Source organism: Penicillium psychrosexuale (genome assembly GCF_028828465.1).
Source record: "Penicillium psychrosexuale strain IBT 29551 chromosome Unknown utg000004l, whole genome shotgun sequence".
NCBI lineage: Eukaryota > Fungi > Ascomycota > Eurotiomycetes > Eurotiales > Aspergillaceae > Penicillium > Penicillium psychrosexuale.
In genome coordinates this window covers 2,221,633-2,245,757 of record NW_026643189.1, presented here as the reverse complement: position 1 = coordinate 2,245,757, position 24,125 = coordinate 2,221,633, and the positions used below count along the sequence as shown (strand labels likewise).

Below are 24,125 nucleotides of genomic sequence, written 5' to 3'. Positions count from 1 at the left end.
TGAATCAAATTATGCTGCCTTTAATAGCTTGCATTTGCTACTATCATTCTGTCGTCATACTGTACGGGACTTGAAGCCGGTAGGTAACTAGTGGGATTACTGATCCGTTGCAAGGCCATGTCAATAAAACAAGGATCTTGGTCCGTTATATGGTATTATATACATACGTAAATATCAAGAATGGCACCCTGATAATTATAGCCAACTGACATTGGACCTTCACTTCCACCTTCAAAAGCTGTGTTATATGTTGTATGGCAATCGATATTCATGTTCCGCTCATTGGAAAATTAACCTTGACAAGAGGACTGTACATCATAATCATACCTAACGACGTTACATGGCACCACATAATAGTACCGATGTATGTACCTGCATCGATGTATAATGATAAGCATAAAAAGCTTACCGCCTTGAAGGATCTCGTTTACAAGCCAATCAGAAGCGCGAACAGTGAAAAAAGCCAGTACGCTATACCCAAAATAGCCAAGCCTTTTCTTGGCTTGGCCGTGCACGGGAGAGAAAAGGAAACAATTTTTCGCTCGAACTTTTTCTTCTTCTTCTCTTCCTTGGGAAAGCTCGACTTTCTCCATCAACAGAACGTTTCTTTCTGTTGATTAATATCTCACTCGGTCGTGTCTCAGTCTTCAATTTAAACCTACCTTCTTTTCATCATGCCTATCACCGCCGGCGACGCTGCACCTGGTGCTGCCATGAAGGCTGAGATCGCCGACTACACCAAGGCCGTTGAGGTCTTGGATACCTACACCACCCTCGATGGTCTTGATGCCGATACCCTGCTTGACTCTGACAAGCACGGCGCATTGACCTACAATGATTTCCTGATCCTGCCTGGTTATATCGGTAAGCTGGACCCCGCAGTCAAGATAGAAAATTCTTTTTTCTAACCCATATAGGTTTCCCCGCTTCCGATGTCTCATTGGATACCCCTGTTACCAAGCGTATCTCCCTGAAGGCTCCCCTTCTGTCCTCGCCCATGGACACTGTCACCGAGCACAACATGGCTATTCACATGGCTCTGCTCGGTGGTCTGGGTGTTATCCACCACAACTGCTCCCCCGAGGATCAGGCAGAGATGGTCCGTAAGGTTAAGAGATACGAGAATGGTTTCATTCTGGACCCCGTTGTCATCTCTCCCAAGGCCACCGTTGGTGAGGTCAAGGAGCTGAAGGCCAAGTGGGGCTTCGGTGGCTTCCCTGTCACTGGTAAGATACCCACATCTACTTCTCCCAGCACCTACCCATCCACTTTGCATGATGACCATCCTCTTTTAATTATAACTTTCGTTCCACTGCAGCAACGAAAGTTGCACTGTAGAGAACCAGATTTTATCTGAGCAATTTGTCTTTTTCCATATTATTCTCACATGATCTTTCGACAGCAGATGCTAATGTTTGAACATAGAGAACGGAACCCTCAAGTCCAAGCTCGTTGGAATGGTTACCTCGCGTGACATCCAGTTCCACACTGGTCTCGACGAGCCCGTGACTGCCGTTATGGCCACGGATCTTGTTACTGCCCCGGCCGGCACCACCCTAGCCGAAGCCAACGAAGTCCTTCGTCGGTCCAAGAAGGGAAAGCTTCCTATTATCGATCCTAACGGCAACATCGTCGCCCTGCTTTCCCGCTCTGATCTGATGAAGAACCTCCACTACCCCCTTGCCTCCAAGCTCCCCGACTCTAAGCAGCTGATCGCTGCCGCTGCTATTGGTACCCGCGAGGAGGACAAGAAGCGCCTCCAGCTTCTTGTGGAAGCTGGGTTGGACATTGTTATTCTGGACTCTAGCCAGGGTAACTCTATGTACCAGATCGAGATGATCAAGTACATTAAGAAGACTATCCCCGAGGTCGACGTTATCGGCGGTAACGTTGTCACCCGTGAACAGGCTGCTGCTTTGATTGCCGCCGGTGTCGATGGCCTGAGAATTGGCATGGGCAGCGGTAGTGCCTGTATCACCCAGGAGGTTATGGCTGTTGGTCGTCCCCAGGCTGCTTCCGTGCGTAGCGTTGCAACATTTGCCGCTCGCTTCGGTGTTCCCTGTATCGCCGATGGTGGTATCCAGAACGTCGGCCACATCGTGAAGGGTCTCGCTATGGGTGCTAGCACCATCATGATGGGTGGTCTTCTTGCTGGTACCACCGAGTCTCCCGGTGAGTACTTCGTCAGCAACGAGGGCCAGCTCGTCAAGGCCTACCGTGGCATGGGCAGTATTGCCGCCATGGAGGATAAGAAGGCCGGTGGTGATGGAAAGGACAGCAAGGCCAGCAACGCTGGTACTGCTCGCTATTTCTCCGAGAAGGACCGCGTCCTTGTTGCCCAGGGTGTCGCTGGCTCCGTCCTTGACCGCGGATCCGTCACCAAGTTTATTCCTTACCTCATCGCCGGTGTCCAGCACTCCCTGCAGGATATTGGTGTCAAGAGCCTGACCGATATGCACGACGGTGTCAACAAGGGCACTGTGCGTTTCGAGATGCGAAGTGCTAGCGCTATGACCGAGGGTAACGTCCACGGTCTCCACAGCTACGACAAGAAGCTTTACTCGTAAGATCCAAGCTTCTAAGAGTTGACTGGACTTCGTGAATATATATTATCGGGGTCACCCAGATGGATGATGGGTCCTTGAAAATTAAAAATAAGGGTACAGGATAGGAGTTTACGATTTGAAGATTTTACGCCATTTCTGGTAATGAGCCAACACGTTTTATTTTTCTCTCAATCTATTCCAACTGTAAATATCAAGTAGAGGTTTTGTAGAAGTGCTGGAGGTTGCCCGAGCACATGGCGTTGCATTCGGTTAAGCTCCATGAGGTCAAGCTTCATGCGGGGTACCGAGGAACTCCCGACTCTTTGCTTTTTTTTACTATATTGAGAAGCCGTTCCTAGGCTTTAAGATTTAAGATGTCCTTTATCTGTCAAGGATCTCTTTCTTGTCACTTACCACAGCGATTGGTTCTTCAATTTGCTGTTGGCCTTGCTTTTCAAACATCTCGCGCATCCCATATTGCCTTGATCCAGCCCTTACGCCCGAGCTGTAAACCTGCTTTGAGACAATACACAACTACACTTTCTTCAAATCCTCGGAAGATGTCCAGCCCGAAACGTGATAGTGAGCCCGCAGTGTCCCGGCCTAGTTCTAGGTAAGCGCAAGGGACCACATGACACATTGACTAGGGAGATATTCACGGCGCGATGTCAGGCATTCCCCCAAAAAAGAATTGGGTACTAACTATTATATAGCGTTCTTCTTATATCTTCAAAGAACGAGGTCCTTCTTCTTCATCGCGTGAAGACCTCTACCTCTTTTGCATCTGCACATGTCTTTCCCGGTGGCAACCTATCCAACCAAGATGGGGAATGCCCACCACCCGGAGACCTAGCACGGCATGAAGATTCCCCTAGTTACCGACGTGCAGCCATCAGGGAACTTTTTGAAGAGAGTGGAATTCTTCTAGCTAAAGACCGCAGCTCCGGGAAGATGCTTGCCGTCGACGAACCTACCCGAGAGGCCGGCAGACGACTCATTCATCAGAACAAGACCACTTTTGATGAGTGGCTGAAGCATCAAAGCGCTGATGCTGAGCCCGATATAGGTAAGTGCATATTCTGCGTATTGACACCCGAGAGCAGCATGCTGACTCTACAGGCCAATTAATCCCCTTTACTCGCTGGGTTACGCCAACCAATATCCCTAAGCGATACACTACTCAGATGTATCTGTATTTCTTGCCTTTACCCGTCAACGTGGATAAGAAGATCCTCGACCAACTCCCAGCAGAAGGCGAACACGAGGAGCATCAAATCCCAACGAGTGATGGTGGAATCGAGGTTACGGAGGCACAGTTTCTTCCCGCCTCGGAATGGGTTAGTCGTGCTCAAAAGGCTGAAATTATTCTATTCCCGCCGCAGTTCCTTCTTTTACATTTGGTGTCAGGATTCCTGGACAGAGAGCCTCGTGCAGATGCTTCTGTGGAAGAAATGGAGAAGCGTCGTCAAGCGCTTGTCGAGTTCGTTCATTCTGGCTCTCCTCCATGGACAGAGAAGTGCATATCCCCAAAATCTATTCTCATGACCAGTGATGGGCGATCTGTGTTGGGTCTGAATGAACCCGGACATGAGCTGAAATGGTCTTCTAAGCGAGGAGAGTCCGAGAGAGTGGTTCTTGTGCGGTTCAAAAAAGGAAGTGCACGAGAGGTGGCTGTTGGATGGAAGAAGGATGTGTTGGAGAAAGAGAGGGAAAAGAGTAATCTGTAAGATACATACATACATATATACATACATACATACATTTACCGATAATACAATCTCTATATGTACCCCGTAGGTATGTAGATATCCCGCAATCGATACTATGAACATTAGAGTTGAAATTGCCACGGCTTTCAGTGCGGCTTCCGTTAAACCCACGCCACCCCACTTCGGCCACGCCAGCCCTCGATAAAGGGTCACATGACCCACACAAATCATTTGAGGTCTTCAATTTAATGTGCGGCAGAAAAACCCTCCACCTCCAACCTCACCGTCGCCCGTCAAAACCCCAACACCAAACCCGCCAAAATGGAGAACGACAAGGGAGAGATCGTCGATCTGTACGTGCCATGGATTTTACACCCGTTCCTCCAGTCCCAATATACCCTGTACCCTGTTTCTGCGTGGCTGCATACAATCAGCAATCCCGCCTCAATCCCAAGCCAAAGAGATGGACTAGGTGTGATCAGAGATTGCGAGGATTGAAAAAAAAGTACTCAGCGCGCGTGATTGCGATCGTTGGCGAGCCATCAGAAAAACCAGGACACAGGGTATTGGAGGGGAACATATTCGCTCGCAAACCCCCAGAGAAGAACCCAGACCACTAACTTGACCTCCCTCTCAACAGCTACGTGCCCCGCAAGTGCAGCGCCACCAACCGCATCATCAAGGCCAACGACCACGCCTCTGTCCAGCTCTCCGTCGGCAAGGTTGACGAGAACGGCCGTTACACTGGCGAGAACCAGACCTACGCTCTTTGCGGCTTCATCCGTGCCCGCGGCGAGAGCGATGACTCCTTCAACCGCCTGACCCAGCGTGATGGCTACCTCAAGAACGTGTGGGCCGCCTCCAGCCAGCGCTAAATCATCCACAGCAATGTGGGGTTTTTTTCACTGGGCGGTGTTTACGGGTTGATTTGATGGTACGTTATGGTCATCTACATTACATTCTGCATGTTTCATGTTCAACAAGGCTAATTAGCTGCAGAGGAACCGTGGCTTGATGGTCCGTGTTCGGGGAGTTGGTTTCAAGACCAAAAAACGGACGCAAGGGATATAGTTATGTTCCTTAGTTCATTTTTTTCTTTTTCTCCTCTGAGAAACTCCTGTTTTCCTACCTATCTCTCGAAATGAATGGAATATCGATGACTTAATGGGTCAGGTTTTTTTCTCTACGAATCCCCGCCTGTTCTCTTTCTGTGATAAGACTCCCGCCCAACCTCATGAAGCACAAAAAAAAGCATTGTCAAAAAATCGAAACGATATCCCTTTCATATAATTCTTAGTCTCTGTCTACTGTCTTCTCTTTTCCCTTTTCCCTCTTGGCATATCAAGACCTCCTCATTCTTTGGGGACTCGAAAACCAGACTGGCTCGCTGGTCTTGGTCTTCGGTGTCTCCATCTCCATGAGCGAGGAGGTAAGAAATACTTGTTGTTGCCGAAGATTATGCTTCCGAGCTTTGCCTCCTGATGAGCCACTGCTGCAGAGATCCACGCGCTGGGGCACAGATACGGGCAGGACATCCATTGTAGACACATGCTCGATGAATATTATATGTTCAATATTATGTTTTCTTTTTCTTTCAAATGTATCTACATTGACTGACTACGCTAGAGCCTTTCTACCAAGGATTCACAACCTCTCCATCGTTGATATGTAATACGTTTCCTTCGACATAAACTCGTGATTACAAGCGAGACACAACTAAAAGCACGTTCTTTTTTTCTATGAGTATCTCCCTGTTTAATCCTTCTCGAGACGGACAGCCGGGTTGGTCTGAATGAAGTTCAGGTCGACCTTGTGACCGAGGAGTTCGCGGATGTTGCTGACGGCGTACCTAAGAGATATTAGTAAATGAAAACGAAAGGTAGCTGATGCAACGTACTTGATCATCGTGGGTCTCTCCAGACTCAATCCCCATCCGTAGACCCTCAAGTCCTTAGGTAGACCCATGGACTCCAGCATCTCTGGACGGAACATGCCACTGTTACCGATCTCAACCCACTTGCCTAGACCATCGTGGTAGCCGAAGATCTCCATACTGGGCTCCGTGTAGGGGTTGTAGGCGGGCTTGAAGCGCAGCTTGTGGATGCCCATCTTGGCGAAGAAGACCTCCATGAATCCAATCAGGCCACCAAGAGTCAGACCGAAGTCGGCAATGACACCCTCGACCTGGTGGAACTCTGCCAGATGGGTAGCGTCGACAGATTCATTTCGGAAGACACGGTCGATACTGAAGAAGCGAGCCGGCCGGGGGTTGGCGGCCAGCTTGTGCAACATGTAGGTCGAGATGGAGGTGGTGTGGGTGCGGAGCACCAGGCGAAGCGACTCATCCGCGCTCCAGGGGTAGCGGTAGCCAATGGATCCGAACTTTCCGTGCTCGTGGACTTCACGGACGTTGTCCCAGTACTTTTTGTAGTCGAGCGGCTTCTCGGACTTTAATTGGGCTGGACGGTGGGGGTCGTTGGGGGGATCCTCGCGAGGAGCATCTGCCACGGCAGGATCGGAGATGTAGAAGGTATCCTGGAGATCACGGGCGGGGTGTTGCTGGGGCACAAACAGAGCGTCGAAGTTCCAGAAGCCGGTCTCGACGAAGCGGTTCGTCGGCATCTCCTCGAAACCCATCTCGAAGAAGATGTTGCGGAACTCTTGTCGCACCTTGTTCAGTGGGTGTAGCGTACCACATGGAGTCGGGGCACCCTTAGCATTGAAGTTGTAGGGCTTGAGATGCGCCGTCTTCCACGAGCCACTGGCGATCATCTCCGGGGTGAGGTCGGTCTGCTCCTTGACGAATTCTCGGGCGTACTTGGGACCCTTGGTGAACCTGAAAGAGATCTCCTTTGCCAGACCGACCAACTTTCTCCGCTTGAGGTCAGCCAGGGCCTTCTTATCGTCCAGGTTCTTTGTTTTTTGAACCTCAAGCAGCTGCTGTTGCGTCTCGTCGACAATCGAATCTGTGGATGCCCGCAGCAAATCCTTATCCTTCTTAATCCAGCCACGCTTGAAGGCATTTCCTTGGCCAACTTTGGCATTCTCCTTGCCCACAATTCCTGGTAAGTCGGAGATCTTCAATCCGTCTAAAGCAGCAAGCACCACGGCGAAGACCTTGGCCTCGTGACTGCCATTAGCGGCAATCTCCTGACCCTCCGCAGTGAGAGTAACGATTTCCTTGTCCAAGGTCTCATATTCGACCATCTGGCGGGAATCAAGGCGGTCGAGCGCACTCTTAACGTTCAATGAGGGGGTGGAGGGGAAGGCTTCGCTGGAGAGGATGGGCGCATCGGACGCGGACAGGGCGTCCAAGATCTGGTTTGTTAAGTCGGACGCCATGGCTGCAGCCTACTCCTGCAGAGTCAATTTTTGACGGGTGTTTTGAAGGGCGTTCTTTTGATCTGACGATATTTTGTAGAATTATGACTCTGCGGGATTCCAAAAGATAATACGGCGGGGTACATTGACCACTTGTGCCGTTTGACCCCCGCCATTGATTGTTGATTGTTGACCGTTGACCAGTTGGCAGCTTGACATGCTCTCGAGAAGATAAATACACATTTACCACATACAACAGATACCAGGTCCACCATGTATCTACTGCCGGGAACGTTGGGTATATATTTTCCCCTGGATTCCATTTAATCCATACAAAATCCACACAAAATCCTACCCATTGAGACACGTTTCCCTCTTTTTACATATGAAACATATAGTCAATATGATCCAGGTACGAGTACGGAGTACTCCTACCGAATATCGAACATCTTCACGTTCACGAGGTTCCGTGTGACCAATCGACGTTATGAATACCTCGGCCAACGGGAGACGCTCAGCCGGACGGCTCAGCCACCAAAAAAGACCAAACTATGGATCTATCATCTGTGGCAGTACCCTAACGATGAGACATTCTCGTTGATTTCCTATAGGCTCAGATTAACTCCGACTGGATCTCGCTGGATCCCAGCCAATTGTTCGGCAAACTCTGTCTCGCCTATCTTTGCCTCCAGGGATATGGAGAGTACGCAGTATTGAGAAGGGAAACCACGAACCGGAGCCACCTTGTGATCGGCACTAGTCCCAGAGGCAATCACCTCCACATGAAACACATTTGATTTGTGTACGACATATTCTCTGGTGATATAGGGATCCTGAGTGTACAGATGCATACAAGCTCTTTGTGAGTAGTTTGGATATAGTATCCGGAGTACCTTCATATACTCTTCCGATGAAACTATAATAGAGCGAGTCCGTGCGCCATATCCAGTCACCTGGGCAGGACTCCGTCAAGGTGAATACCCAATTTGATCCGCTTGATGCCAGTGGATTTGTACTATTACGGCGCGAAGGCGATTTATAGATTCCCCCCAAAGATCAGAGACATCGAAAGAGAGAAAAAAACAGAAAAAAACAGCCCAAGAAAACCCAAAAGAGGCGACATATCACCGCCCCTTTCAAAATCTCTTCCCCCTCCCTCATCCCCAAATCTTAGAATTCCCGCCTTTCTCTTCTCATCCGCGAAACCTCACTTTTTTCCCCTTATATTTTGATCTCTCTCTATATATCTCGGTCTTTCCCAAGTTCCTTTTCTCTTTCTTCCCGCAGAGCCATCCCTAGTGGTGGCTTACATAACCATCTCCAGGGCTTATCCACCTATTTTCCCCCTTCCCGACCTGCCATATTATTCCCTTTCATATTTATCGTTGACTCGGGTGTCTATTTTATTCCTTGTCTTCTCTTTGGACTCTTCCCCCCTCATGTCGCCTTAATTAGACTATATCTCTGTCATCCGGTTAGGATTCAGACTTGCCAGTGAGTGATCCTTAAGCTCGCTCTCCGATACCCTAACCCCATCCCATAATTCTCAGCTCGGGTGCTGGTACTATAAGATGTGTTTTACGTTAGTTGTACTACGAGACTGACATATGTAGGCCACAATGGCTAGCGTGGACGAGACACTCGTGGCCGCGACTGCCGTGCTGCAGAATTTAGCAAGAGACGACTCTGTCCCCGGTTCCTCTTCGCCCTCATTTGATTTCCAGTTCTTCAACGGTACCAAATCGGCCAAACTTCCCGGAGAATACAGTCCCACCAAGGCAGCCTTCGAAGCAGAGCTTGAGGCCCTGGTGCGCCGCGTGCACCATCTGGAATTCCAAGCTGTCAGTCACCACAATTTCCAACAGCAGACGGACCCCATCCAGACCACCCCGTCTGCTGGAGAGGCCAGCGAGAGGAATTTCTTGTGGACATTTGGGCTCTCTCGCTTGTCGTCCGGTCAAGATTCTGACTCTCTGTCACAGCAAAAAGCGAACCCGGTCCCCGCGGCCGACGAACCGCCCTTGGGAGAAATTGACGACGAATCCGACGACGAAGATGATAACGGCACGCGTGTCGTGCGGGAGGAGGATATTAGCTTCCTCCGCAACCACGTACAAAAGCAGGCCGAGGAGATAAGCAGCCAAAAGGATATTATTGCCCAGGTTCGCGAGGAATTGCAAAAACAGGAAGAGCACACTCGCCGCGCTCTTACCAAGGTCGAAAATGAGGATGTCGTTCTGCTCGAGCGCGAGTTGCGCAAACACCAGCAGGCCAACGAGGCCTTCCAGAAAGCTTTGCGTGAAATCGGGGGAATCATCACTCAAGTCGCCAACGGTGACCTATCTATGAAGGTTCAAATCCACCCGCTGGAAATGGACCCCGAAATCGCCACCTTCAAACGAACAATTAACACGATGATGGATCAACTGCAAGTTTTCGGTAGTGAAGTGTCTCGTGTCGCACGCGAAGTCGGTACTGAAGGGATACTCGGCGGACAAGCTCAGATCACTGGCGTCCATGGTATTTGGAAAGAGCTTACGGAGAACGTCAACATTATGGCCAAGAATTTGACAGATCAAGTGCGAGAAATTGCCGCTGTGACTACCGCTGTCGCTCATGGTGATCTTAGCCAGAAGATTGAGAGCCGGGCCCAAGGTGAAATTCTGGAGTTGCAACAAACCATCAATACCATGGTAGACCAACTCCGAACGTTTGCAACAGAAGTTACTCGAGTCGCGCGTGATGTCGGTACGGAAGGTGTACTAGGAGGACAAGCACAGATCGAAGGTGTGCAGGGAATGTGGAACGAACTCACGGTTAATGTTAACGCCATGGCCAACAATCTCACCACGCAAGTGCGAGATATTGCTACTGTCACAAAGGCTGTTGCCAAGGGTGATCTCACGCAGAAGGTCCAGGCCAACTGTAAGGGAGAAATAGCAGAACTGAAGAACATCATCAATTCCATGGTGGACCAACTACGGCAATTCGCACAGGAAGTCACCAAGATTGCCAAGGAAGTCGGTACCGATGGTGTTCTTGGAGGCCAAGCTACTGTGAATGATGTCGAAGGAACGTGGAAGGATTTGACAGAGAATGTCAACCGCATGGCCAACAATCTGACAACGCAGGTGCGTGAGATTGCGGACGTCACTACCGCAGTCGCCAAGGGTGACCTCACCAAAAAGGTTACTGCCAACGTACAAGGAGAAATCCTCGACCTCAAGAGTACAATTAATGGCATGGTGGATCGTCTTAACACCTTTGCTTTCGAAGTGAGTAAAGTGGCTCGTGAGGTTGGCACAGATGGTACCCTCGGTGGGCAGGCTAAGGTGGACAACGTGGAAGGCAAATGGAAGGACCTGACAGACAATGTCAACACCATGGCCCAAAATTTGACGTCTCAGGTCCGAAGTATATCCGATGTCACGCAAGCTATTGCCAAGGGAGACTTGAGCAAAAAGATTGAAGTACATGCTCAGGGAGAAATTCTTACGCTCAAGGTCACTATCAACCATATGGTGGGTCGACTGGCCAAATTCGCCACTGAGCTGAAGAAGGTCGCCCGAGATGTCGGCGTTGATGGCAAGATGGGTGGACAAGCCAACGTGGAGGGTATTGCGGGTACTTGGAAAGAAATTACCGAGGACGTGAATACCATGGCCGAGAACTTGACATCGCAAGTCCGCGCTTTCGGTGAAATTACCGATGCCGCCACTGACGGTGACTTTACCAAGTTGATCACGGTCAATGCGTCTGGTGAAATGGACGAACTGAAGCGAAAGATCAATAAGATGGTTTCCAACCTACGAGACAGTATCCAGCGAAACACTGCCGCTAGGGAGGCTGCCGAACTCGCCAATCGCACCAAATCAGAATTCTTGGCGAACATGTCGCACGAGATCAGAACGCCGATGAACGGTATCATTGGAATGACCCAATTGACCTTGGATACGGATGATCTCAAGCCTTATACCCGGGAAATGTTGAATGTCGTTCACAACTTGGCGAACAGTCTGTTGACTATCATTGATGACATTCTGGATATCTCTAAGATCGAAGCCAACCGGATGGTCATTGAGAGCATTCCATTCACTGTCAGAGGTACTGTCTTTAATGCTCTCAAGACATTGGCTGTCAAGGCCAACGAGAAGTTCTTGAGTTTGACCTACCAAGTTGACAACACCGTTCCTGATTATGTAATTGGCGATCCATTCCGTCTCCGCCAGATCATTCTCAATCTTGTTGGCAATGCTATCAAGTTTACCGAGCATGGTGAGGTTAAGCTCACTATCCGAAAGTCGGACAGAGAGCAATGCACGACCGACGAGTACGCCTTTGAATTTTCAGTAGCTGATACTGGTATTGGAATCGAAGAGGATAAGCTTGATCTCATTTTCGACACTTTCCAACAAGCCGATGGCTCAACCACCCGCAGATTTGGTGGCACTGGGTTGGGATTGTCGATTTCAAAGCGTCTTGTGAATTTGATGGGTGGTGACGTCTGGGTCACTTCTGAATATGGACATGGAAGTACTTTCCACTTCACCTGTGTGGTGAAACTCGCAGACCAGTCTTTGAGCGTTATCGCCAATCAGCTCTTGCCGTACAAGAACCACCGGGTGTTGTTCATCGACAAGGGTCAGAACGGTGCTCAAGCTACCAACGTCATGAAGATGTTGAAGAAGATTGACCTGGAGCCGTTGGTTGTACGGAACGAGGAACATGTTCCCCCGCCCGAGATCCAAGATCCTTCTGGCAAGGAATCAGGCCATGCCTACGATGTTATTATCGTTGACTCGGTAGACACGGCCCGGGTCTTGCGAACCTTTGACGAGTTCAAGTACATTCCGATTGTTTTGGTCTGTCCTTTGGTGTGCGTCAGCTTGAAGTCGGCTTTGGACCTTGGTATCAGCTCATATATGACTACCCCGTGTCAGCCGATTGATCTTGGCAACGGTATGCTACCAGCCTTGGAAGGCCGGTCGACGCCGATCACCACAGACAACTCACGTTCATTCGATATTCTTCTAGCGGAGGATAACGACGTGAACCAGCAACTTGCAATGAAGATTCTTCAGAAGCATAACCACAACGTGTTTGTTGTTGGCAATGGCTTGGAAGCTGTCAATGCTGTCAAGAAACGTCGTTATGATGTTATTTTGATGGATGTTCAGATGCCAGTCATGGGTGGCTTTGAAGCCACTGGCAAGATCCGTGAATATGAACGCGAGAGTGGACTTCAAAGAACCCCAATCATCGCGCTCACTGCCCACGCCATGTTGGGTGACCGGGAGAAGTGTATCCAGGCCCAGATGGACGAATATTTGTCCAAACCCCTCAAACAAAACCAGATGATGCAAACTATCCTCAAATGTGCTACCCTTGGCGGGTCACTATTGGAGAAGAGCAAAGAGTCTAGGATATCGAGCAGTGGGGAAATGCACCCTAATTACTCAATGAATGAGAACCAACAACCGCCGCCGCCACCACCACAACAACGGTCAAAGCAGCAGCCCTTACCGTCCCCTCGCCCGGTTATAGAATCCCGGTCTATCACAACCTCTGGTCCCATTACCCGAGGGAGTGTGGTCAGTCCGTCGGAAGAGAAGGAAGAGGTCATCGACGAGCGGGTACGTTAGCTGTATGTTCAGAGCCACCCGCAAAGCAGCAAGGCTAATTATTTCCAGGCATTGCTTCGATCCAACAGTACATGAGTTTAGCATATTTATTTCTATGCAAATGATTTTCGATGAGACTATACCCTGTCTATATGAGTCTCATCTACTTTTGTCTACTTCATACCCACCCGCGTCTTTCTCCCGTCTATTATCATTCTCCATCATCAACCTCCACCATTGCATTCGCTTTTTTTCTTCTGAGTTTCATTTATCCTCCTCTTGGAGGTGGTGTTTGGCGCAGTCTACTACAGGACCTGGTTTGATCTACATATATGGAAGGAAGGATGATCGAATAGGGGAGTTTTCGCTTACCAGAGAAGCGCTTTGTTCTTTTTACCTCTGGTTGCTTCACATTTTTCTCTCTCTAGCCTCTCGCTTTCCCCATCAGCATCTTCTTGCCGGCCATTCTTGTATTGTATTTAGTATTTTACTGATCATATCAAGCGCGGCACAGGAACACCGCTCAATTTCTTCAACGTCTCTTCTTTCTATCATTTATCTCCCATTTAACCAGCACATCATCTAGCTTCTAGCTACATATCCCTCAATCTATTTCTTTGGACTACCTATCTTTAACCCTTCCAACGCTGCTTCGCCTGCTCTACATTCGTGATGTATAACTACCTGACGACCTCAGTTCTTCTTCAATATCCTACAGTTTGGCTATTCGATCAGTCCTGACGTTGGACTGACTTGACATAGTCCCCCATTCACCTCCCCCTTCTTCATCTCCCTCTCTTACTGTTTTCATCTTCTTTCATCCTTATCAGACAGAACGAACATGTTCCTCTTTCCTCATATCATGTTTTATGGGAGTCTCAAACAACCTGTTGGTTGACTGCCTGGTTCTTTGCTGCCAACAATCTTCCTCCTGCTACTCCTGCTAGATATATATTCCTATCTCTTTGGAAGTTTGTGAGACAATAACGATCCTTCCTGCCATCGCTACAACCATGGCTACCATGGCTACCCGATTTTAGAGCCTTGTAGCATCACAATCTGGCTGATTATCTCTTCCACCTACGTGTGCTCCTATTTACTGATCGTTTTACCTTAGCTGGTCTACCGAGTCTCTGCATATCTCGATATTGGGATCTTCGCCTCTCCCTATGTACTTAGGGTACAAGATCTTGTTGTCTTGGATGAGTCGCCTGTTCTCCAACTTGCAGAGATTGCGGAGAACGACCCTGATCTGCTTAAGTCCCCAGAGTCCAGTCGTATATAGATACAACAGCCAAGTATTGATTTTATGTTGAATCGTTACTTAAAATACTATAAAGGGTTGAGCTTGAGGCTACGTTATGTCTATAGCAGAGGGAGGTGGGTTGACTAAGAGAACGTTGTTGATAGAGGGTGTAGACGAGGTTACAATGGGACTTGCCTAAATGGGATATTTGTTGGGGTCGTTCTCCAAAGATCTCATTATGGTCGTTTGACCACTCTGGCCACTGTACTGACTAGCAAACTAGCAACCTATGTAACATCTTGGGTCATTGTAAACACATTTTAATTAGCCTCTCAAGCAGTAAGAGGCTAACAGCCCACTGGATATGAGATATGATGAAAAACATTGATTGCTTTTAAAACACCAAAGCATGCCCAACTCCGAAAATCTGCGTGTTGCAAGAACCGTGTCGTATCTGAGAAAGCACAAAACAAAAGAAAATATAGATGCCCAAGATAAAATTTAGTCGATATCCATCTGCTCCTCCACTCCACCATCCACCAAAAGCTTGCTCTTCTGCTTCTGGCGAACTCTCTCCTCGCCGTGAACTCTGTTGGAAACCTTGCTCTGCTCGGCCACCATGGGGAGACCCTCCTCGCGCTCCCGGAGTTCCTTCCGGATGAGGTGCTCGCCCTCGTTGACGACCTTGCGGTCCGCCTCGCGCTGGCGCTCGCGGGAGATTTTTCCGGCCAGGCGGCGTTTCGTGAATACACGCTCGCGGCGGGCTCTGATCTCCTCGACTCTCTCCATGGCAGTGATGGTAGCAGCCATGAGGTTGCGGTCGTACTTGACGGGGACGTTTCTCTTCTTGGCGAACTGGGACAGGACAAGCGACGAATCCACGATCATCTCCTTTCCGCGGGAGGCACGGTGAGTCTTGGTCCACTTAAGCTTGCGGGGCTGACGCTTCATCTTGAAGTTCTTGTGGCACTTGGACCGACAGAAACGAAATTGTCGGGCATCGTTGCGGACGAATGTGATTCCCTTACTCGGGAAAGCCGGGCGGGAACAGAAGTGACAAGTTTCAACACTGCAGATGAAAATAATATTAGCAATCCGTAGAACGGGTACAGACAAAAATTAACGGCAAAACTTACCGCATGGTTGTAGAGTGGTGTTGGTTATGTCTTCGTTGAGTCGCAAGAAACTTTTTCTGTAGCTTCGGGCCTGAATGGTGGAGCAGACCACGCTAAGCCCTTTTGGGGGCACCCGCGCTGACTTTTCTATCCCGGCGCCTCTTCGCTCATTCCCCGGTCCAACCGACTTGATCTCGTTTTCGCGACCTCTCTATCTCGATCTACAAAATGGCCTCTATTCTTGCTGTTGGATTTGGCATTGCCACAACCGCCTTTCTGGTGAGTTAAAAAGTGATTTGCTAGCAGCACAGGACTAACTCATTGTCTACAGGGCCGCGCCGGTCTGGTCGCTTACCGCCGCTCCAGAGGAGGATTGAACGCTGCCGGAAAGGCATTCTATAAGGGGTTCGTGGACATTTCGCCAGGTTGTGGTCATATGGAATATTGACTAACGTATTACAGAGGATTCGAACCGCGCATGAACCGTCGGGAAGCGTCTCTGATTCTACAACTTGCGTAAGTGCTAGTGACAAACCTTTGATGTGCCAGAACTGACAGTATCTCTCAGTGAACGAACTTTGACCAAAGACAAGATCCGCAAGAACCACCGCCAGCTCATGTTGCTCAACCACCCCGATCGCGGCGGTAGTCCATACTTGGCCACCAAAATTAACGAGGCGAAGGAATTCCTCGACAAACATGTTTGAGACCTTGCCAGTGCGACTTTGACTTCTCCCTTCTCCAGCAAGGACCCTTGGGCCACGATGGGAAAGCGAATTTAGGTCTCGACATTGACAAACTGGTCATTGTATTTTGGGCATATAGCGTGGCGTTGGTTTGGCATTTACAAGATCGGAGGAACAGGACTGCTCTTTACGAACCTTGTTGTATTATATGTACTGTTTTCACATATCCCTACGAGATCGCCGCTCTTCCTTGAATGTACTTTTATTACTACCTATCCGACATATCCAGCATAGAACCGGCAATCCGCGGCATCATATCAGATCATAGCTCTAAATTGTCGCTCTTGGTGAGTTTTAGTCATCCAGAACCAAGCCCTGGAGTAGTTAACTAACTACAGAGTCGGTAGGTAACCATAAGGTCAACTACTGCCTAGGTGGACGCTAAGAAACACGTATGTTGTAGGGCTGCTCTCCGGTTACAAGGCCCGGATACGGAATCCGTCCTACCCCATATAGAACGCCACACACCCTCCCAAGAATAATTACGATACACAAATAGCAAAAAGGCCTTGATCGGCGCAACCAGAGAGTGGATTACCAGAGACTGAACGGAAGCCCAAGCCCCGGATCGGACGAAATCGACCGTCTGCTCGGCGGTCGGGTTTCGGGGTTCCGTCATGCCACAAAATAATCTTCGAGGCAGCAACTTGTATAGCGTAACTCGGTAGAGCATTTTGTGCTCTTACTGACACAGTTGGAGTCATATCGATTCACACAGATCCTTGTTCTCACGTGTGGTTGAGTCATTTCTTACCTAAAGCCCCGAACTTTCCAAGGTTGGGGTAATTGTGCCAGTGATTTCATTGTCTACTCCCTCGAAAAAAAGATCCCATCCTTGCATGCGTCATTCACTTCAATAATCTATAGCGCACCCTCTCCTCTCTCAGGGGCGAAACAAAAAAGCTTTGCGCCGAGAGACAGCACCCCGCAGTATCACCCGTTACTTATCACCGCTATTACTTCTACTCCGCGGAGTTTCCGTGGCCCCTCAAAACACAAAATGGATGGCCTGGGGGACGGCGACGGCATGGGCTTCGACCAGCCTAATATGATGAACCAGACACCACAGCTATTCAGCTACGATCATTCTCAGATGCAGGCGGGATCTATGTACGATGATTCGTCATTAGGCGCGGGGGACGAGACCAACGATGCGAAGAGACGGAGGATCGCGAGAGTGAGGATCATTACCCGTTACGGATATCGAGAACACCCCTAATGAGCAAACAGGCGTGCGATATGTGTCGGAAGAAGAAAATTAAATGCGATGGAAAAATGCCAAAATGCTCCCACTGCATTAACTACAAAACGGAATGCATCTTCACACAAGTGGAGAAGAAGCGGAATCCTCCTAAAGGGTATGTATACTTGTATACTTCATTGCATATGGGGTTCTATATCTGACTTGGGGATTTCTTGCATAGAGCGAAATACATCGAAGGTCTTGAAAACCGACTGGGTCGGATGGAGTCGTTGTTGCGTTTGTCGGGTCTTCTGTCAGAAGACGATGGCGGCAAGACAGATCTCGGAACATTGGAGAAACGGCTAGCGGATCGAACGAATGCGTTGAACGCAACGAAAAGCTCCAGCATGTTCATGGCTCAAGCAGCTGCAGCCCAACAAGCCCCAAGCTCCCACCAAACCACCCCTCGTATGGAATCCAACTCCAGCCCTCAGACAGCCGCTACATCACCAGAGTCGCAAAAGTCGGAGACCGAAGTTGAGGCACTGTCGGATATGATGTGTTCTTTGGTGACGAACAACTGCGGGGAAACTCGGTATATTGGTAGGCTTTTTCGTGCAACTGTTCTGGGCTAGTTTGCTAACATTCTCACAGGATCGTCATCTGGATTCTCCATATTCTCTCCCAAGGGTATTCAATGGGTCAATGAGAAAACCGGCGATACATCCTTCCAAGACATGATTTCGTCAGCATATGTCGATGACAATAAATGGATGTACTGGAAGCCCGAGATCTTCAGCGATATTTTCGCAAGGCGTGTGTTCAAACCTCTCCCGCCAAAGGAAGAAGCTCTTTCTCTGTTCAAGGACTTCTTTGAAAACTTCAATTGCATGTTCCCACTGTTCCACGAAGCGACATTCATGCACTTGGTGGAGCGGCAATACTCCCGCGACCCCTACGAGGGCTCGGGCTGGTGGGCAAGTATAAATGTTGTCCTGGCGATTTCTCATAGGCTGCGGATTATGAGTAATTTGGTGCCACACGAAGAGGATAAAAGAGCTTGGCTTTATTTGAAGAACGCCATGGGAGTTTTGACCGAGCTCACAATGCGCAACACCGATCTTTTGAGTGTACAAGCGCTATTGGGCATGGTAAAGTGTCCTACTCGTATTGGTGGCTTTGTCTAACATACTCCTCTAGTCACTCTTTCTTCAAGGAACCCCTAACCCACAGCCTGCTTTCTTTCTAGTCGCTGCGGCGATTCGACTTTCCCACAGCATTGGTCTACACAAACGCGGCTCTGGCTTTGGCCTCAACGTAGTTGAAGTTGAGCAGCGGAAGAGAGTCTTCTGGATCGCCTATCTTCTTGACAAAGAGTATGAGCTGCTTTCCGTCCCCCGAATACCTTTATCTCCAATACTGACCAATTCCTTAGCATTTGTCTACGCTCTGGTCGACCTCCAGTACAAGATGACGATGACATGAATGTCGAGCTACCGAGCGAAGATCCGCCAGACAATGTTGGAAATGTGCCACTATCTGATGGTAGAAGCAAGTTCAACCTATTCCGGTCATTGTGTGAATTTGCCACAATTGAAAGCAGAGTATACAAGCGACTTTATTCTGCCAAAGCATCGAAACAATCAGACGGCGAATTGCTCAATACAATCGGTGAACTTGACAAAGAGCTGGAAGACTGGAAAGACAGCATTCCTATCGACTTCCGCCCCGAATACGACATTCAAGCCACCCACACCCCCCTCATCATCCACATGGTTGTTCTACATTTTGCCTACTACAATTGCCTGACCACCATTCATCGGATGTCGGTTCATCACGGGTATTGGACAAGCCGTCTGTCCAACTATGCCATACAAGGCTTAAATGCACGGCCCTTGAACCCTAGGGTATTCTTGTCGGCAGTTTTGTGTGTCACTGCTGCCAGAGCATCGATTAATCTAATCAAGTATATCCCACAAGGAGACTTTGCTTGTGTTTGGTACGTTTCAGAGAATTGTGAAAAAGAATAGTTGCTAACTCGATACCAGGCTGATTCTCTACTACCCGGTGTCTGCCCTCGTAACTCTTTTCGCCAACATCCTCCAGAATCCCACCGATGCTCGTGCTCGATCCGATGTTAAATTAATGAGCGTGGTAGTCAGCTTCCTTTCCACCCTGGTGTCCGACGAATCAAACGGCAGCATCAAGCGTATGCTAGGCCTTTGCGGTGAATTCGAGAGAATTGCCAAGGTGGTCTTGGATAAAACCGAAAAAGAGTCTCATTCGCGAAAGAAACGCAAGAATGCAGAAGACTCTGCAGGCGCAGCCGAAGAACAGTCGACAAACTCACCCTCGGCCAAACGAACACAACAACCACCTACCTCTACATCCTTCTCTCCCTCCGTGTTTACCAACCCTACGGCTGCCGCCCCCTCGCCCGGCACAGGAGGGCCATTCCCGGGGACTGCAATGCCCCCAACAAGTAGTCTCCCCACTGACCTCCTAAGCAATGTTCATCCCATGCCTGGCATTGGACAGGAGTTCTCAGACATGCTGAGTCCTGATCAAATGCCCAATATTGGATTCTCCGACCAACACCCATTCAGTGCCAGCCCCGGCATGGCACCATTCCAGCAGCCATTTGTCCCACAAGATCTCTGGCAAATGCCAATGACAATCGAGTGGGATTGGGCGGATATGTCCACCAACTTTCCTGCTTTTGAAGGAGCTGGTCCCGGTGGGCCACTGCCTGGGCAGTGATGATGACTGTATGATTGACTAAAGTCACCTTCATCTATCTCTTATGTAGCTCATGATGGTGGTATTATTGTTTCCGGTGCTATCTCTCCACACTAAAGCATCTCCACACCTCTTGTATAATGAAGCGCTCCTCTTCTTATTTCGAAACCATCCCCGAGGTCTCTTATGGAGTGACCAGGATAATTATGGGTTTCCATTACGCAGCAAATGGCGCAAGGGTTGGCCTTATTTATAGGACTATGTACAGACAGGTCTCCAATCCAAATCAACCTTAGACAATCTAATTCAATAACGGAATTCATAAACGACGGCGTTAAAGTACAACATAATCACGGCTTTAAGCTAGTTAATTCCTCCGTGCTTCCGATGACTCAGCCGGATCGGCGAAATTTTAGAACCGACTGGAAGGAACCACACGGCGTCACCTCGGACCTGGATGCCTTAGAGCTTCTCAACTCTCAGCTCAATTCCTTCTCTCACGCCTAATCTTGATGGATTGTTGATAACATCCATTACCTTTCAACTCGATTGACCACCTTTTACCCCCGCCCTCGCAGCCCTCGGGGCTCCCATTCCTCGACCATGGCTACTCTGCTCCGACGGCCAGGCAATCTCGCTCGCTACTTGAGGAAAGCCGCGGATTCAACCGGTCGCACGGGGCTGGCTTCTATGCGTGTGCGCCCGTCAAGACCTTCACCTCTGGGTTTATCAAGCCGCGCTAGAACCTACGCCACGCAAGGTCCCACACCACCCAACGACAACGGCCGGGACAATACACCAGATGGCCGCAACAATGACCACCAAACAAAAAACCCGAGGTCACTTCTGACCGACGCTGAATTGAAAATGGTGGATGACTGGCTTGAAGATATGGATGTGGACCGACGTACCAATATTCGAAACTACATCATGAAAAATGGACTGTTACCGGAAGTCAGGGCGTATATCGATCCGAATCAAGAACCGACATTAATGGATCGTATCAAGATGTCGCGATTCTTGTGGCAAGTCTCAACTTACGATGTTGATGAGCGTCTGGCTAAACAAGCACAAAACGCAAAGCGCGGTATCGCGGACTTGCGCACCCCCGCTGAAAAGCGCAGTGATATGGCCAAACGTGACGAAGAATCCAGCGTCCACTTCAATAAGGATTCAGAGCAGGATCAACAAGGACAGCAACCGGCGAAGGGTGGCGAACAGCAATCCAACGCACAACCGCCAAACGATCCCAAGGATCCCAAGGATCCTAAGAAGGAAAAGGATACCAAGGAAAAGCAAGATTCCGAGAAGGAGCAAGAGAAGAAGAAGCAACAGGGTGACAAGAAGGGCAAGGTGCCGCCGAACATGGGCAAGGTTCTCGAGTTCCGCTTTGATCCCGTTTCGTTCTTCGTTACCGCTCTCGTCACATACTACGCCTACCGCAGCTTTTTCCCCGGTGATAGTGCGGGTAGAGAAATCACTTGGCAAGAATTCCGGGCGAACTACCTCGAGAAGGGCCTCGTGGATAAATTGACCGTCCTGAACCACACCAAGGTTCGGGTCGATCTCAACCGCGAAGCTGCCGCTCAAGCAGATTCAAATGGTCAGCCTGCCTCCTATGTCTACTTTAGTATTGGTTCTGTCGACAGCTTCGAAATGAAGATCGACGCAGCTCAGCGTGAACTCGGTATTCCCTCACATGAACGTATTCCTGTCGCCTATCACGATGAAACCCCATGGGGCGGCGTCTTGATGTCATTGGCTCCTACAATCCTCTTCCTTGGTGGTGTTTTCTGGATGTCTCGACGTGCTGGTGGCGGCGCCGGCGGCCAAAGTGGAATCTTTGGCATCGGAAAGAGCCGTGCCAAACGCTTCAACCACGAGACCGATATCAAGATCAAGTTCTCTGACGTTGCGGGTATGGACGAAGCCAAGGTTGAAATCATGGAATTCGTTAGCTTCCTCCAGCAACCCGAGCGGTTCGAGAAGTTGGGTGCAAAGATTCCTCGTGGTGCCATTCTCTCAGGTCCCCCCGGTACTGGTAAGACATTGCTTGCTAAGGCCACTGCTGGTGAATCCGGCGTGCCTTTCTACAGTGTCAGTGGTTCTGAGTTTGTCGAAATGTTTGTCGGTGTCGGCCCCTCTCGTGTCCGCGATCTCTTCGCAACTGCCCGGAAGAATACCCCCTGCATCATCTTCATTGATGAAATCGATGCGATTGGAAAGTCCCGAGCAAAGTCGAACGTTGGTGGTGGAAACGATGAACGTGAAAGCACTCTCAACCAGATTCTCACTGAGATGGATGGTTTCAATACCTCTGAGCAAGTGGTTGTCTTGGCTGGTACCAACCGACCGGATGTTCTCGACAAGGCGCTCATGCGTCCCGGACGATTTGACCGACACATCTCCATTGACCGACCTACCATGGATGGTCGTAAACAGATCTTCCGTGTTTACTTGAAGAAGATTGTCACCGACGAGAACTTGGAGTACATGGAGGGCAGACTTGCCGCTCTGACTCCTGGCTTCGCTGGTGCTGATATCGCCAACTGCGTGAACGAGGCAGCTCTTGTTGGTAAGTTCTTATGCATAATTTCTCCGTATTCATCAAAGCTAACAATTTCTCCCTATAGCTGCCCGTGAAAATGCCGACAAGGTTGTCATGAGACATTTCGAGCAAGCCATCGAACGGGTTGTTGGTGGATTGGAAAAGAAGTCTCTTGTGCTCTCCCCTGAGGAGAAGCGGACCGTCGCCTACCACGAGGCTGGCCATGCTATCTGTGGTTGGTACTTCAAGTGGGCTGATCCGCTGCTGAAGGTTTCGATCATTCCTCGCGGACAAGGCGCACTGGGATATGCCCAATACCTGCCAGCTGGCGGCGACACATATCTGATGAACGTCAACCAGATGATGGACCGCATGGCTATGACTCTAGGTGGTCGTGTCAGCGAAGAGTTGCACTTCGATTCCGTGACCAGCGGTGCTAGTGATGATTTCAACAAGGTCACCCGCATGGCTACTGCCATGGTAACTAAGTTTGGCATGTCGTCCAAGCTTGGTTTCATCTACTACGAGGATGACGCACAGCAGCAACTTCACAAGCCCTTCTCCGAGGACACTGCCCGCTCTATTGATCTGGAGGTGCGCCGTATCATCGACGAGGCTCACAAGCAGTGCCGCGACCTCCTGACCGAGAAGCGGACGGAGCTTGGTATTGTTGCCGAGGAGCTTCTTTCTAAAGAGGTTCTTGGACGTGATGACCTCATTCGTCTTCTTGGCCCGCGCCCCTACCCCGAGTCTGGCGAGTTCGCCAAGTACTTCGATGGCACAGGCGGCCAAACCATTGCCCCATCGGACCACCAGAGCCCCGAAGAAACTTCTGGTAACAACGGCCGGGACGAGACACCTATTCCTCCTCCATAGATTATGGAGGAATTGTGTTTCTTTGCATTCCTGTGCTTCGGTTTGGTTTTGGTCCAATTTTGGGAGACATGATATCACTGTAGCCTCTCTTCTTTTTGTATTTATCCATTGCATCCCCGGTTTCTTCTCCTCTCCCGTGTCCTCTTATATGTCGACTCTCGACTACAACCCCTTTCTCCCATTCCTCCCGTTGTACTCAATAAGAAGATCGTCTTTTTTTTATTTTCTCTCATTTGTTACCCCTGTCCATATCCGTGTCTAACTGGATATGTACAACTTGAACTGAGTGTATAATATGGAGTTATTTGGAAACATGTCTTAGATTGGATGTCTTTTACGTGTAGATACTGTTGAACCACTATCGTAAAACTCACCGAATAACGTTGCATTAGACATATTGGCTATTAAGTTATCTAAATCTCCATTGATAGCAATGCCATACTCAAAGCATGCGTATTTATTGCGCTTTATACGC

The 24,125-nt window shown here is 49.4% G+C and overlaps 10 protein-coding genes across 10 annotated transcripts; 7 read left to right on the top strand and 3 right to left on the bottom strand.

Moving 5' to 3' along the window:
* Nucleotides 1-674: 674 nt before the first annotated feature.
* On the top strand, nucleotides 675-2,567 carry N7518_006673 (putative IMP dehydrogenase; the record flags this gene model as incomplete). The annotated part of the gene is made up of 3 exons (XM_057187600.1): nucleotides 675-864; nucleotides 918-1,226; nucleotides 1,426-2,567. The coding sequence occupies 3 exons, from the start codon at nucleotides 675-677 to the stop codon at nucleotides 2,565-2,567; spliced, it is 1,641 nt and encodes a 546-aa protein (XP_057039303.1).
* Nucleotides 2,568-3,106: 539 nt separating this feature from the next.
* Nucleotides 3,107-4,273, top strand: N7518_006672 (NUDIX hydrolase; the record flags this gene model as incomplete). Its single annotated transcript, XM_057187599.1, has 3 exons — nucleotides 3,107-3,159; nucleotides 3,260-3,612; nucleotides 3,666-4,273. The coding sequence occupies 3 exons, from the start codon at nucleotides 3,107-3,109 to the stop codon at nucleotides 4,271-4,273; spliced, it is 1,014 nt and encodes a 337-aa protein (XP_057039302.1).
* A 303-nt stretch (nucleotides 4,274-4,576) lies between these two features.
* rps21 (40S ribosomal protein eS21) lies at nucleotides 4,577-5,130 on the top strand (the record flags this gene model as incomplete). The annotated part of the gene is made up of 2 exons (XM_057187598.1): nucleotides 4,577-4,608; nucleotides 4,896-5,130. 2 exons carry the CDS (start codon nucleotides 4,577-4,579, stop codon nucleotides 5,128-5,130), a joined length of 267 nt encoding a protein of 88 aa, XP_057039301.1.
* Nucleotides 5,131-5,596: 466 nt separating this feature from the next.
* Nucleotides 5,597-5,794, bottom strand: N7518_006670 (uncharacterized protein; the record flags this gene model as incomplete). The annotated part of the gene is made up of 1 exon (XM_057187597.1): nucleotides 5,597-5,794. One exon carries the CDS (start codon nucleotides 5,792-5,794, stop codon nucleotides 5,597-5,599), a length of 198 nt encoding a protein of 65 aa, XP_057039300.1.
* Nucleotides 5,795-6,010: 216 nt separating this feature from the next.
* On the bottom strand, nucleotides 6,011-7,597 carry N7518_006669 (phenylalanine--tRNA ligase subunit alpha; the record flags this gene model as incomplete). The annotated part of the gene is made up of 2 exons (XM_057187596.1): nucleotides 6,011-6,104; nucleotides 6,153-7,597. The coding sequence occupies 2 exons, from the start codon at nucleotides 7,595-7,597 to the stop codon at nucleotides 6,011-6,013; spliced, it is 1,539 nt and encodes a 512-aa protein (XP_057039299.1).
* A 1,598-nt stretch (nucleotides 7,598-9,195) lies between these two features.
* Nucleotides 9,196-13,293, top strand: tcsC (putative two-component osmosensing histidine kinase (Bos1); the record flags this gene model as incomplete). Its single annotated transcript, XM_057187595.1, has 2 exons — nucleotides 9,196-13,209; nucleotides 13,267-13,293. 2 exons carry the CDS (start codon nucleotides 9,196-9,198, stop codon nucleotides 13,291-13,293), a joined length of 4,041 nt encoding a protein of 1,346 aa, XP_057039298.1.
* Nucleotides 13,294-14,711: 1,418 nt separating this feature from the next.
* N7518_006667 (ribosomal eL24 family protein) lies at nucleotides 14,712-15,608 on the bottom strand. Its single transcript, XM_057187594.1, has 2 exons — nucleotides 15,580-15,608; nucleotides 14,712-15,512 (listed from the first exon to the last, which is right to left on the bottom strand). Exons 1-2 carry the CDS (start codon nucleotides 15,582-15,584, stop codon nucleotides 14,945-14,947), a joined length of 573 nt encoding a protein of 190 aa, XP_057039297.1. The 5' UTR covers nucleotides 15,585-15,608; the 3' UTR covers nucleotides 14,712-14,944.
* A 178-nt stretch (nucleotides 15,609-15,786) lies between these two features.
* pam18 (putative mitochondrial DnaJ chaperone (Tim14)) lies at nucleotides 15,787-16,265 on the top strand (the record flags this gene model as incomplete). The annotated part of the gene is made up of 4 exons (XM_057187593.1): nucleotides 15,787-15,837; nucleotides 15,890-15,963; nucleotides 16,021-16,074; nucleotides 16,127-16,265. 4 exons carry the CDS (start codon nucleotides 15,787-15,789, stop codon nucleotides 16,263-16,265), a joined length of 318 nt encoding a protein of 105 aa, XP_057039296.1.
* Nucleotides 16,266-17,304: 1,039 nt separating this feature from the next.
* On the top strand, nucleotides 17,305-20,247 carry atrR (transcription factor atrR; the record flags this gene model as incomplete). The annotated part of the gene is made up of 7 exons (XM_057187592.1): nucleotides 17,305-17,481; nucleotides 17,535-17,662; nucleotides 17,729-18,090; nucleotides 18,142-18,638; nucleotides 18,688-18,863; nucleotides 18,923-19,486; nucleotides 19,536-20,247. The coding sequence occupies 7 exons, from the start codon at nucleotides 17,305-17,307 to the stop codon at nucleotides 20,245-20,247; spliced, it is 2,616 nt and encodes an 871-aa protein (XP_057039295.1).
* A 582-nt stretch (nucleotides 20,248-20,829) lies between these two features.
* On the top strand, nucleotides 20,830-23,650 carry N7518_006664 (ATP-dependent metallopeptidase FtsH/Yme1/Tma family protein; the record flags this gene model as incomplete). The annotated part of the gene is made up of 2 exons (XM_057187591.1): nucleotides 20,830-22,801; nucleotides 22,860-23,650. The coding sequence occupies 2 exons, from the start codon at nucleotides 20,830-20,832 to the stop codon at nucleotides 23,648-23,650; spliced, it is 2,763 nt and encodes a 920-aa protein (XP_057039294.1).
* Nucleotides 23,651-24,125: the final 475 nt, after the last annotated feature.